The sequence below is a fragment of the Mustela erminea genome, chromosome 11 (assembly GCF_009829155.1).
Source record: "Mustela erminea isolate mMusErm1 chromosome 11, mMusErm1.Pri, whole genome shotgun sequence".
NCBI lineage: Eukaryota > Metazoa > Chordata > Mammalia > Carnivora > Mustelidae > Mustela > Mustela erminea.
In genome coordinates, this window is record NC_045624.1 from 101,503,502 (window position 1) to 101,518,607 (window position 15,106).

The window sequence follows — 15,106 nt, forward strand, 5'->3', positions numbered from 1 at the left end:
CTCCCTATTTCACTTTATCTTGCCCCGGCAGTTGGAGCTGTGAGTGCATGTGTGTGGTTTTTTTTTGTTTTGTTTTTAATTTTTTAATTTTTTTAATAACATATAATGTATTATTAGCCCCAGGGGTACAGGTCTGTGAATCGCCAGGTTTACACACTTCACAGCACTCACCATAGCACATACCCTCCCCAATGCGTGTGTGTTTTAACAGGGATTATATTCATGTGTAAAAGAAAGCCTGGGTGGCAGCAAAGTAAGGATTTACATTCTGCATGTGAATATCCGAGAAGGCAGTAGGCACTATTATAACCAAATGCTTTTTTGTTGTACTTCACATCATTTTATTTTCTTGCTTGAATAAGCTTCATTCCTGGACGACGATGCTTATTTGGGGCCCTTTAAATTTGACCTTCAAATTGTTATAAAATCATTCATAAGGGAGGAGTGTGATGTTCAAAGTTTTACATATATGGGGTATTACAAAAAAAAATAGGCAGTACCTTTACTGATTAATTCTGGTAGTCTCAAGATAATATTTGGGTATAATATTAGGAATATATTTGATTTCTCTCCTAGACTAAGAATTAACCTTATAAGTTGAAAGCAAACAATGCTGCTTTTTTTTTAGTTGTCTTTAAGTATGTTTTCATAGTATATTATTACATAGAAGTTGAAATTACAAACAGCTTACTGTATCCTGCAATATTTAAGTATTTTAGCATTTTTTGGAAAAATAATACACATTTAAAGAAAAAAAAGTTTTCAAGCAAGTTTTTTAGAAGACTATACCACGTTTTATTTTATTTTTTAAATTTCTAATTTGAGAGCACCTGGGTGGCTCAGTCGGTTAAGCATCAGCCTTTGGCTCAGGTCATGATCCCGAAGTCCTGGGATCGAGTCCCACATCAGGCTCCCTCAGCAGCGAGTCTGCTTCCCCCTTTCCCTCTGCCCCACTGTCCCTCGGACTCTCTCTCTAAAATAAATAAATAAAATCTTAATTTTTTTTTTCTTTGAATGTAGTTGACACACAGACTTGTAGTACTTCATACAACTTAGTGATGTCACAATTTCTACATTATGCTCTGCTCACCACAAGTGTAGCTGCCGTCTGTCACCACGCGATGCTATTACAGTGTCATTGACTCTATTCCCTATGCTGCGCCTTTGATTCGTATGACGTATGCATTCCACCATTGGAAGCCTGTTAGCTTCCACTCCCCTTCACCCATTTTGTCAATCCCCCCACAACCATAAGTTTGTTCTCTGTATTTACAGGTGTGAGTCTGCTTTTTGTTTGTTTACTCACTTTTCTTTTTTAGATTCCACATGAGTGAAATCTCATGGTATTTGCCTTTCTCAGTTCGACTTATTTCACTTCGCATAATACCCTCTTGGTCCATCCATGTTGTACCAAATGGCTATGATCTCCTTTTTTATGGCTGAGTAATAGACACACACACACACACACACACACACACACACACACACACACTTCTTATCCATTTGTCTATCAGTGCACATCCAGGTTGCTTCCATATCTTAGCTATTATAAATAATGCTGCAGTAAACAGAGGTGCATAATCTTTTTGAATTAGTGTTTTTGTTCTCTTTGTTCAAATACCCACTAGTAGAATTAATGGATCATATGTTATCTCTAGTTTTAAATGTTTGAGGGACCTCCATAGTGTTTTCCACAGTGGCTGAACCAATTTACATTGCCATCAATAGTGCACCAGGGTTTCTTTTTCTCCCTATCTTCTCTAACACTTGTGATTTCTTGTCTTTTTGATTTTAGCCATTCCGACAGTGTGAGATGATACCTCATTATGATTTTGATTTGTACTTCCCTGTTGATAAGTGACGTTGAATATCTTTTCATTGTCTGTTGGCCATCTGCATGTCTTCTTTGCAAAAATGTCTAGTCAGGTCCTCTGCCCATTTTGTAATTGCATTGTAAGCAGTAGTTCTTCTGTAATTTTATCTTTTTAATGCATCTTTATTTGTAATATTTGATGTTGGAGATTGTTCATATATCAAGGTATATAATAGTAACCATAATAATTGATTAGGGTTTTGGCATAAACTCTTTTTTTTTTTTTAAGATTTTTTTTTATTTATTTGACAGATCACAAGTAGTCAGAGAGGCAGGCAGAGAGAGAGAGAGGAGGAAGCAGGCTCCCCACTGAGCAGAGAGCCCGATGTGGGACTCAATCCCAGGACTCTGAGACCATGACCTGAGCTGAAGGCAGAGGCTTAACCCACTGAGCCACCTAGGTGCCCCTAAACTCTTTAGTTTTAATAGAATCAGTGAAGCAAAATTCATATTTCTACCTAGAAATAACAAAAGAATTAGTCCCCGAATCAATTTTATTTTCCCTTAGTGGCTAACCATAATAATTCAGAAACATTGTGGGAATCGTTCATGATATTGGCTAATTTTTCTGAATTTTTTAGTCCTCCTACAACAGTAATACCTAAAATATTCAAATATAAAAGTCAGGTATGAGCATTTAAGAAAATAACTCAGAAAGTTATTATTTTAAAAAGCACAGTGAAATATACTCTTTGGAAATAAGAACTTAATGATTCATCTTAACACAACCTCAGTCTTTAAATTAAAATAAAATTCTGTTCAAATTGTTGCCTCCCTTTTTTTAGAGCTTTAGAGAGACTGTTGCAACTTCGGTGACACAGAGATAAATCTGCCGTTTTAGAATTGTCCAACCCTAATGAGTGTATTGTGAACAAACAAGGACTCTTTGATATTCAAAACAGATGTATGACTTTGATGAAAGTGGAACCTTTTGCTTCTGGGGATCTCCCCTGTCCCCACCCAAGCCAGTGGTAAGCAGGTAATTAGGAGCCCCGACATCCAACGGGGCCATCATCCTGAGAAGGCCCATTTCTCCTGGTGCTGTTGCCTGTCCCTGCCGTCTGCTTCTAGCATTGCTGGTCACACGGGGGGCAATGCCACAGATGTCCCAGAGCCCCTGCTACCTGTCTGGCTTCAGCTCAGAGTATCATTTGAATGTCTGGCCCTGCCTTGCTTACTCTGAAACAGAAAGTTCTCTCTTCTCTTAAGCGTAGAGCAAAGACATGAATATCCCATACTCAGTCACTAAAACTTGATTTTGTCCATTTCCATCAAGACTCTCAAACACGAGGTAGGCGAGAAGAAAGCTCGAGGCTCCCTTTTCTCTCGCGTTATTGTTAACTCAGATTCAGAGCATCTGCATTCACTAAAGCAGTCTCAGAATTAGGAAGTGCTTACATTTTATATAAGTTTTCACTATTTTCTCTTGCTGGCATCTGAACCCATAAGTTTTTCAAGAATGCTTACGGAATCACAAGGTTTTCAAGTATTTGAAAAAAATATTAATATCCTTCACAGATAAAACTATAAACTGAATCTAGTATCACTTAATTTGTTTTCCCTTCCCAGAAATGCTGATCATGTGCATAGTTGGGTGTCCTCTACTTTGTATGAACACATATTGTTAATTTGAAATTATGGAGTATTCTAGATGATCCTTGAAAAATGTCAGGGTTTTAATAATATCCTATGCTATATTAGGAATTATAGGAATTGCAGATGATTTTCTAGCAGCTTACATCTCTGGACCTTATAGCTAGAAGCTGCTTTGCTGAGCAGTTCTTGATTATCTGACAATAGATTACAGGTGTTGGTAACAAATTCTACCTTCGAACTACACAGATGGGCCTTCCGGTGTTAGCATTTGTGTGGATTCAGCCACTATCAACAAATGCTAACATTGGTCCAATGAAAATTGTAGTTGGAAAGGTATTTACGAATATGCTGCCCAGGAAAACCATGTAAGTCATACCACAGTGAGATAATATACTCTTGATTCTGTGAAGTATGAAACCATCCTGCCTTCCCCACTCCTACCTACGTCCCTCTGCTGGAAACCCCACATCAGAGCCGTATTAGAAGTGCTCTCTGATGGCCGGCTGCTGAGCTTACATCAAACATGCTTTCATGTAAACAGTGTTCCAGAAGCTCATTTGCAAGTTGATTATTTTGAAACATGGACTATCTTGGGACGCCCGTCAGAATCAGCTGGAGATCCCTTCAAATTGCACTTTCTTTCCTTCTTCCTCAAGATTGGGAGACCTTCCTAAGTTTAAGCATCACTTACATCAATCTACCACACTTCATTCGTTTGTTTTCCAGTTGTTTCTAGTTTTTTACTCTTTTACGCATAAGCTGCTATGAACATTCTTGTACGGGTCTTTTTGTAGATGCACGTTTTCATTCCTTTGGGGCCAATACTAGGAGTTGAATCGCTGGATCAGAGTAACTGTAAGAAACTGCTAGACCTTTTCACAAAGGGTGTTGTTCCTTTTACGTTCCATCGACAACGTGAGAGAGTTCACATATTTGGCAACACTTGGTATTGAAAGGCTTTTTATTTACATTCTGGCGGATATTTCATTGTAGTTTTTGGTTTTTTTAAAAGATTTTATTTATTTATTTGACACAGAGAGAGAGAGACAGAGACAGAGACAGAGAGAGAAGGAACACAAGCAGGAGAGTTGGAGAGGGGGAAGCAGGCTCCCCACTAAGCTGGGAACCAGATGCAGGGCTTGATCCCAGGACCCTGAGATCATGACCTGAGCTGAAGGCAGACGCTTAACCAACTGAGCCACCCAGGTGCCCCCACTGTAGTTTTTAATAGATAGCAATTTTGCCTGTGTTCCTGCCTCATTTATATATCTTCCTTTGTTGAATGTCTGTTCATTCCTTTTATCCACGTTGTTTTATTCTTTCTTTTATCTTGTTATTGAGTTGTAAGGATTCTTCATATGTTCTGGTTACAAGTCCTTGTCAGATAGATGTTTTAGAAATAATTTTGTAGTTTCCTGATCATAATGTTTGTGGTATCTTTTGATGAATAGAGTTTTTAATTTTGATAAAGTCTTATGTGTTTTCAAGTTTTTTATGATAATTTCTTTCTGTATCTTGTCTAAGAAATTGTTAACCTAAAAAATAAAAGTCAGTTATTTTACCAGCAAAATAGGCCTATTCAAAAATAGTGGAGAATTACATTTTGGGACATGCAAGCTATAACAGAACCATAGGCAAGTCCAACAAACAAAGGAGATGAACATTATTTTATGGAGAAGGAGGAAGGGGGGAGAGATTGTTTTGAATGTAAGTCCACTGGACAAAAGCAGGAGTTCAGGGTCATGGCGGTTTCTCATTGGCTGAGTTGCAGGGCTAGTCGATTCCTTGTAGGAGACACCGTGATCTCCTGTTGGGGCCTAAAATTGATGATTCTTTCCTCTTTCCTGTTTCCTTTTCTGCTGGGATCTGTAACTGACAAGTCTTCCTGGAATTGAGCAGGTTTTCCTTCTAACCTCCTGACCCCACTTCAGTGAGTTTTCGCTTTTTTTTTTTTTAATATTTTATTTATTTATTTGACAGACAGAGATCACAGGTAGGCAGAGAGGCAGGCAGAGAGGGAGAAAGGCAAGCAGGCTCCCCACTGAGCAGAGACCCCCCTCCCCGCCATGAGGGGTTCGATCCCAGGACTCTGGGATCATGACCTGAGCCGAAGGCAGAGGCTTTAACCCACTGAGCCACCCAGGCGCCCCAGTTTTCGCTTTTTTAATGGTCACCGATTTTACTTAGCCACAGATTATACAGGTAGCATTCTTCCCTGCCTGCACGGATTAAGATTTGGAACTATGAGCTATCTTGAGTTTTATATATTACATGTATATTTCACATATTAGGTTTGTATATGTGACAGAAGAAGAGAGTCTTTTTTTTTGTTTTTTTAAGCATCAGGATGTCTGAATGTCCCTACATTGTTTATTGAAAAGACTTTTCTTTTCCCCCATTTGATTGATTTGGTGTCATTAATACAAGCCACTGAGATGAAGACCTTGTATCCTTGCATAGCTGGGAAAACTGAGACATAAGAGGTTGAGCGACTTGTCCAGGGCCGGGCCACACAGTTAAAAAGGTGACAGAGCTGAGATTCTGACGCAGGGCAGTGTGACCCCAGAGCTCACACTCAGCTGCTCTCAGGAGTCAGAGTCTCACTTGTGACCCTGGTAAATAGATCCCACATGAGGAAAGTAAGTGAAATGCAAATGTCTCTCTCCTTCCCCTTTGACCCTCTGCAGACAGGGATTCCCGTTGTTCATCTTGTTTTTTTTGAGGTCGCTGCTAATCAGTCGCAGGTAGATGAATCCTGTTTGCTCCCCCCAAGGAGAGCGTCTCTGTTGACGCTTTTGCCTCTAATTCATTTATGCACGCATGGACTGAGCTAAGCAGGGGGAGATGCGGACAGGTTCTGAGGGCAGGACTAGAGAAACAAAATAAATGAAATGTGGGGAGAAAGAGAAGAAAATGTAAAAGGGAATTGGAGGAGGCACAAACAGCTTCCTCTCACCGGGCTTTTGTCCTCGCTGAGCTCATTTGTCTCTTTCCGGCCAAACCACTCATTTTACTTCTGCAAAACCATGAACCAGGAGGACAAGGGGAGGAGACTTTGGGTGGATTAAGATGGTGAGGCTCGGTACACGGCGTTGCTGGTGGCATTTGCTCTACCCCCAGAGCCGTGTCACGTTTCCTAACGTGTCATCGACTAAGCAGAACGGGAAACTAGAAACATCTTTTCAACACCGCTTTGCCTTTTCATGGCCCAGGTCTTTAAGGAGGAGAAGTACTTGAAGGACGCCATGGAGTGCAGTGACGTCATCTGGCAGCGAGGTTTGCTTCGGAAGGGCTATGGGATCTGCCATGGGACCGCCGGCAATGGCTACTCGTTCCTGTCCCTGTACCATGTCACACAGGATAAAAAGTACCTCTACCGAGCTTGCAAAGTAAGGAACCTTTACTCAGACAGCTTTTGAATACTCCGGAGCCTGCGCAGAATCAAAAAATACGGCTTCTCCCCTTCTCTTAGCCCATTTCTTGGAACTCTGTGGTCTCCCCTTTTCTCCTGCCCCGCCCCCCCCACCGTACCCCTGGCCAAGCTGGGCCATGTTGACTGCTCTCTGTTGCCCGAGAATCCTCTTCCTTGAGTTCTTGGTGAATTCATGCGGTGTCTTACTTGCTGCCTTTTCACCGAGTGAAATCTCTGCTCTTAAATATGTTTCCTCGTAGTTTGCCGAGTGGTGTCTAGACTATGGAGCACATGGGTGCCGCATTCCCGACCGGCCCTATTCTCTCTTTGAAGGTAAGAGCGAGCAGGAAACGCCAGGTTTAAATACGTGGGTGAGTGAGTTTGGTCCTTCTGCCTCTCTCTGCACTGGCTCTATTACATTGGCTCCTAACTCGAGTAATAACTCCACAGCCATGAAATAACTGTGAACAATGTAGTTTATTGCTGAAAGTTGTATGGAGTCTCTCTGCCTTACCTAATTCATGTACCCGTGAGTGTCCTTCAGATATTTCTCAATCTTTGGTGGAAAATATGTGCACACAAGATAGAATGTTTGCTGCTCAGTAATAGAAGAAATAAGTTTACTCCTCTACATATTGTCTGTAACAGTGTGTATATAAAACTGATCTATTCACAGGAAACTGGTTACTTAAATGTGTTTAATTATTTCAGGTATATAAAAAAGTATAAATAATTGATCTTAGTAATTTGAAAGTATTAGTAGTTGGAAAAATGATAGCATAGTGAAGAAAGTTCTGAAAAACAAGCAAAGACAGGAAATGAACAAACACAGTAAGTCTGTTGCAAAGCACGATGTGTAGAATATAATTCAGGAAAACAAAATAGAAGCCCTACAGAGAGGACTCATACATTTTTTGTATTTGTATTCTATGTGTGTATGTGTGTGTGTGTGTGTGTGTGTGTGTGTGAGGGAGAGAAAGAGAGAATTAGATAATTTGTAATGCCAGCCACAGAAATCAAAGGGCAAAGGCTAAATGGTATTAGGATAAATTGTTGATGACTTTTAATTACTTTAGGGCTACATTTTAAACTAACTCTGAAGTAAACTTCAGAAGGAATAAATGATTGAATATTTTTTTAAAAACCAAACAATAGATGGTGTTGCATTTTGTCAAATGCTTTTTTCTGCATCAGTTAACATAATTTTTTTTTCTTTTAAATTTATTAATATATTGTGGATTACATTGGTTGATTTTCAAATTTTAAACCAGCCTTGCATCTCTGGGGTAAACCTCACTTGGTCTTACATATTGCTGAAGTGTATTTGCTAATATTTTGCTGAGGACTTTTGCATCTGTATTCATAAGGAATTTGGCCTAGAGCTTTCCCTTGTTTTACTATCTTTGTCTGCTTTTGGTATCGAAGTAATATCGACCCAACAAACAGTATCCTTTGCTCTTCTGTTTTCTGGGACAGATAATATATTAATTGGTGTTAAGTGTTTGGTAGAATTCTCCAGTGAAACCTTGGAGTAGAGATTTGGGCAGGGGATAGTTTTAAAACTATAAGTTCAGTTTGTTTAATAGTTTATCAATTTATCAACAGTGTCAATAGTATCAAGTTATCAGTTTCATATCTGGTAAGTTTCAGTAGTTTGTGTTTCTATTTCACCTGCTCTGTGAAGCTGGTGTGTGTCACGTTGATGTGTGTAAAGCTAGTGCCCCTCTGTTTCCCTTCTGGTGTCTGAATTGTCTGTGGTGGTTGGCCCTATTCTGTTTCTGCTCTTGGTTATATTTTTTAATCATATATTAGAAAAAAAAAAAGCAGAAAACAGAGCACTTGCTATTGTCTTATGCAGAATAATATCCTTTTAATATTCAAAGCCATCATAATGAAAAAAATAATTCTCAGAAAAAATTTTCAGTCTTTTGCATCATAAAAATGCAGCATTTTTGCATCAGCTTTAACAGAGTTAATACCCAAACTCTCAGTGGAGTTCATTCAAGTTTATTAACAGCAGCTCCAAAGCCCGACTAGGTCAAATGTACCACTTCCCAAAGGCTGGGAAGTTAGACTCATCTGCTCCCGGTGCCTCACAAGTGCCAGCAGTCGGGTCAAAGTAGATCCTTGTGGGGTGTGTGGAGAGTAGTTCTAGTGTCTTCGTGGAGGTGACTAGGCCGAAAGAGTCACTGACACCTGTAACCCCTTCTGGAGCTTTCCCCGGCCCAGGTGCTGTGACTCGGTGAGTCTGCTGCCCCACCACACCAAACAAGAAAACAAAGGTCATTCCAGCATGGACCACTCTAGGGAGTCATCGGTCATCATCTTTTCCTATTGGGTTCTAATAAATCAGCGAGTTTCAGATTTCTTGGGCTACTAGAACCCTTTCTTCAAACAAAAACTTACAGGTTTAGTCTGAGAACAACGAAAATGTAGGAAAACAGCGAATGACACACACAAAATATGAATGAATTGCAAAATCATCGAGGAAAGAAGCCACATAGAATAGGCTGTATGCTATGGGATTCCTTTCAAAGGACATTCTGAAACAGGCCAAGCTAATCCGTGCTGGCGATGGCGGCCTCGAGGGCAAGAGAGGGACAGACTGGAACTTCCAGGGCAGGTGATGGAAGGGTGCCCTATCTCTTGATAGGAGTTTGGTTTACACGGGTGTATGCATTTGTTGGAACTCAGAGGAGTCCACTGAGGACTTGTGTGTTTTGTTGCTATGAATTTTACGTCAAAAGGAAAGCTATAAACAAAGATCCAATAAGGGAGGAAATGTTCTGATTGAAGAGTTGTATTTGCTAATATTTTGCTGAGGACTTTTGCATCTATATTCATGAGGAATTTGGCCTAGAGTTTTCCCTTGTTATACTGTCTTTGTCTGCTTTGGTATCAAAGTAATACCAACCTAATAAATGGTATTGAGAACTATCCTTTGCTCTTCTGTTTTCTGGGACAGATAAAATATATTCATTGGTGTTAAATGTTTGGTAGAATTCTCCAGTAAAACCTTGGAGTAGAGATTTGGGCAGGGGTTGTTTTAAAACTTAAGTTCAGTTTGTTTAATAGTTTATTTTTTTAAAAGATTTTATTTATTTATTTGACAGACAGAGATCACAAGCAGGCAGAGAGAGAGGAGGAAGCAGGCTCCCCGATAAGCAGAGAGCCTCATGCGGGGCTCAATCCCAGGACTCTGGGATCATGACCTGAGCTGAAGGCAGAGGCTTTAACCCACTAAGCCACCCAGGTGCCCCTGTTTAATAGTTAAAAAGGGGCCTAGAGGCTGGGGCCAGCCAGCTAGCAGACTACCTTGCCCACCTTCCTGTAGATCAATTTAAAACTCGATCTTGGTGCAGACCACAATGATTTGCAGTGATTTTGATGAAAACAAAGTTCGTTATATATATATATTTTTAAAGATTTTATTTATTTGAAAGAGCAGGAGCAGGAGGAGGGGCAGAGACAAGAAGACTCTCCCCTGAGCACAGAGCTTGACATGGGGCTCCATCCCAGGACCCTGAGATTATGACCTGAGCTGAAGTCAGATGATTAACCCACTGAGCCACCCAAGCGCCCGAAAACAAAGTTCATTTTAAAGTGGCATTTGTGTGTGTGTGTGTTTGAGAGAGAGAGAGAGAGAATAATGGAATATTTATTTAACCACAAAAAAAGAAGGAAATTGGGGCACCTGGGTGGCTCAGTGGGTTAAACCTCTGCCTTCAGGTCAGGACAGGGTCTCAGGGTCCTGGGATGGAGTCCCGTGTCCGGCTCCCTGCTCAGCAGGGAGCCTACTTCTCCCTCTTTCTCTGCCTGCCTCTCTGCCTACTTGTGACCTCTCTCTGTGTGTGTCAAATAAATAAAATTTTTTTTAAAAATGAAATCTTGCCATAATGCCATAGATGGAGAAGGTCAAATGTCCCACTTCCCAAGGCAAACCAAATCCATCAGAGAAAGATACCATATGATTTACTCATATGTGGAATTTAAGACAAAAAACAAAGGGAAAAAAGACAAACCAAGAAACACTCTTAACTACAGAGAAGAAACTGAAGGTTACCAGAGGGAAGGTGGGCGGGGCGGGGTCTGGACAGGGAAGGGGATGAAGAGGACCCAGGATGAGCGCAGAATCATGTATAGAAGTATCGACTCCCTCAGTGGTACACCTGAAGCTAATGTTAAAATTTAAAGTTTTAAAAATTAAAGTGTCATTCCTAAAACTTAAAGGAGATTAAAAAAAAAATGCAACCTTTTGTTTGGAAGAATAAAGCTCTGAGAGAGGAAGTTTTATAGTTGAAATAGCACAATAGCAGCATCGTAGCTTTGTAGGAAGCCATTCCGTGAGATCATCTTAAAGTTTCAAGATATGAGATTAAAGCCCAGAACCCAAATTTAAAAAAAAGAAAAAAGGAAGAAAACTGGTGTTATCTGCTGGGTGCTAATGTAAGGATTTCTTTGTTTGTTTTGTATTTTTTTTTTTATTAAGTCATTGATAAAGTCCTCGGCACCTTTTCCATCATCCCGATAGCACCTGGTAAAGGAAATGATTAAAGTTCACTTGGTTTCAGACACTCCCTAATGGCCTCTAATAAAGGGACCCACATTGTACTTTGCAGGCATGGCCGGCGCGATTCACTTCCTCTCCGACATCCTGGCACCAGAGACCTCCCGGTTTCCGGCATTTGAACTTGCCCCTTCGCAGAGGAACACAAAGATGTAGAGAGACTACTAAAACACCTGTTTGGACCAAAAGCCAGATTGCTTAGTGCCTGCCACGGAACCAACTATGAATCCTGAAGAAGGCAAGAAAAGGAGAGAGAGAGAGAAGCAAACACCTTCACAGGCCCCCTTTGTTGCAGAGACCCTCAAGTTAGAGCATGAATGACAGAAACCATCCCATCAGCGTTTTGTAACAGTGTTCCCCTCCCCGTGTAAAATACGAATTCTTCACATCCGGCCTTCTGTAGCACTTGCATGTTTCTTGGTGTGTGTTGTGTGTAGGTTAAGTTGCTCCAGACAGGAAGCCCTGCTTTTTCCACGAGCCTGGAGCCGACCGCGCACGAGAGGACGGTGGCAGCCACTTCTCTGTACATAGTATTTCAAGGGAGGTGTCCTCTGTGTTGACAAGCAGGAATGGTCAGGTGGTGTCCCTCTTACAGATCAGGAAGTTTCTCTGAGGTGATATCCTAGTGATACTTTGTCAGCACTTTCTGTGAGTACCTTTCAGACAAGCATGAGGGGAGACTGGTCTGAAGACTGAAATTAACAGGACAGATGGGGGGGTGGGGGTTGCACCTTTGCACAAACTAGCTGAATGCTCCCCCTTTGTGTTCTGTGTTCACCCTTAGTGTTTTTAAGAAGCCAGAGGGCATGCATGGCAGCTCTACTGGGGCTCCCTGTTCTCAGTAGAAGCTCCGGGCACCTGTGTGGCGTTCCAGAGGCTCCTTTCAACCCCATCCAAAATGGCCTGTGCCCTGGCCAATGGACGTCGTGATCCCACAAAACAGTCAAGGGAAGCCTTTTCATGAGCATAATGTAAATCAAGTAGGAGTGACTAAGCACTGGCAGTTGTAGATTTGGTTTACATTATTAAAACAGACGACACCTCAATTTTATCAACATCGTAACCTATTATAATTTCAGTGGATACAGTTCCAGGTGGTGATAAGCAGATACTCATCTGTTCCCTTGTCCTTGCAATTAAGCTTACTTCAAAATTTGGTAAGTTACTGCAGTATAAATTTGGAATACAGTCATTTTTTGGCCTACTTTTGGGTGATTGAAATCTCACATTTGATGAAATATATTAAGTGAAAAAGGACTAGTCTGCATTTATACATATGGGAAACATAGTCTAACCAAGAAAATTGTGGTATTATCTGTCTGACCTGTTTTATCTAAAAAAAAAGGGGGGGGCATTAATTTTGATTAGCATATTCTCAATAATTCTTTTGGATTTCAGTTTTTAGAAGAGTTTTGTCATCACCATACCAGTGGCCTAGGACTTTCCATGTACTTGTCCTCTTGGGAGCTAGGGCACGGGTCATAAAAGCCTAGACAGGCTTCTTCGCTGGTCTGCTCCTTGCCTGTAAGGGTCTGTCTAATCACTCATCAGCCCTGGTTCCCTCTCCTTTCATAAAGGAGCAAGAATATCAACGTGGAAGACAAATCTTCAGGCATATCCAGTTCGTAGGATGTTGCTGACCCTTTATTTGCGGGGCTGTGGCCTCCTAGCTTGTGACCTTCATTTTCTAAATGAAGCCTCATGGATCCCTTCATTGCAGACATTGTTCCTAAGTCGTGACCATCCTCTCTCAAGTTAGGTTGATGGCTTCCCGGGGTATAAATTCTCATGGTTATAGTGTAACCAACTTCCCCGGACGCCCAGTGCTTCTCCGGTGGCCAAGCGCCCCATTCCTAATCAGACTCTGCGGTCCTGAACCCGTTGAGGGAGACGGTTTGGCAGGAGAGCTCCCCTGATAACACAGCGGAGCCCAGCAGCCCTGCTCGCTCCCTCCCCACCCACCTCCTCCAAACCACACCTGGGAGCTCAGGAGGTCTTGCCTGCCTCGAGGCTTCAGCTAAAAGTTTTTGCCCAAACTTAATTCTTCAGGGGAAGCCAGTGGGACTGCAATTGGGATGCCCCCAGACACCTGCAGCCCGTCCTGCCTCAGCGAGGGGGAACACGTGGAAGCCCTGATTCGGGGCACGTGTCTCCAGACCGGAAACAGCGAGGGGGACTCACTTCCCCGGGCATCTCCCCACGTATGAGAAGTCAGTGTTAGGCTTCTTTCCAACTGATGTACTGAGGGAAAGACAAAATATTTATGGAATAAATGGAGCTTTTATTTATGGGTTTTTGTTCTTTAGTCAGCTGGTTTGACACCTTCCTGCTTACCCACCGGGTGGTAACAGCTGTGCGGTTCTCGGACTGCATCGTCCCCCTTCCTGGCATCTGTCATGTAGCTGCTGCCGAAGGGACAGATGCCGGATCAGTCCCTGAAGGCAGAGGCGGAAGCGCACCCACTTTGAGGAACAGAGGACTTCCGGAAGTCAGTTCAGCGGTTCTACGTGTTTGAATTCAGATCTCAGAACATCTCCCAGTGATCTCTTGATTTGTTTGTGATCTCCAAGATGTGTCTAAATTTAAAAACTATGTGTATGCACAATACCATTTTAAAATTTGAAAGAAAAAAAGGTGATGGCCACAAAACGTGTGTGGGCTTCTTTGGTTTTGTTAGTAAAGACAGTTTTACGATGACGACTTGTGGGCTCTTCGTTTGTTCCAACCTCTGTCTGCATGTGACAGTGGGGTTGGCTAGGAGTATTGGTCACCGTTCTGAAGATTTCACTCTTCAACTTACACATGTGGCAATGGCCCACATCACAATTTACTGAATAATTCAGCTGAACAGTAATGGACGGTGTCTACACATGCATTCTGTTTTTTTATCTCAAGGCTCCATGAAAGCTGGACAATGATGGTAAGAGCATCTCACTGCACTCACTGTCCTTAATGGTGACAAATGGTGACAAGCCTGCTGGAGGCAGGCACTGTTACGCCTGTTTTACAAGTGAGAAAGCTGACAACCTTGCCCAGGATTAGCACTAGAATGGAGGACAGGTAGGTTTCCAACAGACCCACACCATTTTGCACCCAATGGTCATACTCTAACTTGCACCCAATGCCCCTTCCCCTAGGTGCCCCCTACAGAAAGTACAAATTAAAACCTGGGGGAGACTGGCTTTTCAAACCATTTCTTGAAGTTATCAAATGCTATATCAGCTGTTGGGAACTAAAAGGGGGATAAAGAACAGGTCCTGCTTTTCTGGCTTCAAGGAGCCCTGAGTCTCTCCAGTAGTGGGAAGGAGGACCCCACTCCCTCTTGGCACCTGCACTAAATGTTCTGAGACCGTGCGTGCCTGAAAGATGCCTTGGTTCTTCTCTGACACAGAAGTCACAGATGGTTTATAGAATTCTGGACTGGAAATCACTGGTGAAATTTCAAGGCATTGCTGCACTGTCTTCTAGCTTCCAATGCAGCCTCTGAGAAATTCATAGCCATTGTGATCCTTGTTTCTTTATGTGTGATTTTTGCATGTAATTATTTTGCAAGCTACAGATTTCTTCTCTATATGACAATGAGCCAGTCCTGGACTCTTGGTAAGTCCTTCCAGCTTTGCTGGAAACTTGTGTCTTTCAATTCCAGGACTTTTCTTAA

The 15,106-nt window shown here is 41.8% G+C and overlaps 1 protein-coding gene across 1 annotated transcript in view; it reads left to right on the forward strand.

Annotated features, from left to right (window-relative positions):
* The window catches only part of LANCL2 (LanC like 2), a 53,414-nt gene extending 39,268 nt beyond the window's left edge, over nucleotides 1–14,146 (forward strand). The window contains exons 7-9 of the mRNA XM_032305083.1: nucleotides 6,682–6,858; nucleotides 7,142–7,214; nucleotides 11,501–14,146. Coding sequence (XP_032160974.1) covers nucleotides 6,682–6,858; nucleotides 7,142–7,214; nucleotides 11,501–11,604 — 354 coding nt within the window. The 3' untranslated portion in view covers nucleotides 11,605–14,146. The remainder of the gene's footprint in view (nucleotides 1–6,681; nucleotides 6,859–7,141; nucleotides 7,215–11,500) is intronic.
* The last annotated feature ends 960 nt before the right edge of the window (nucleotides 14,147–15,106 follow it).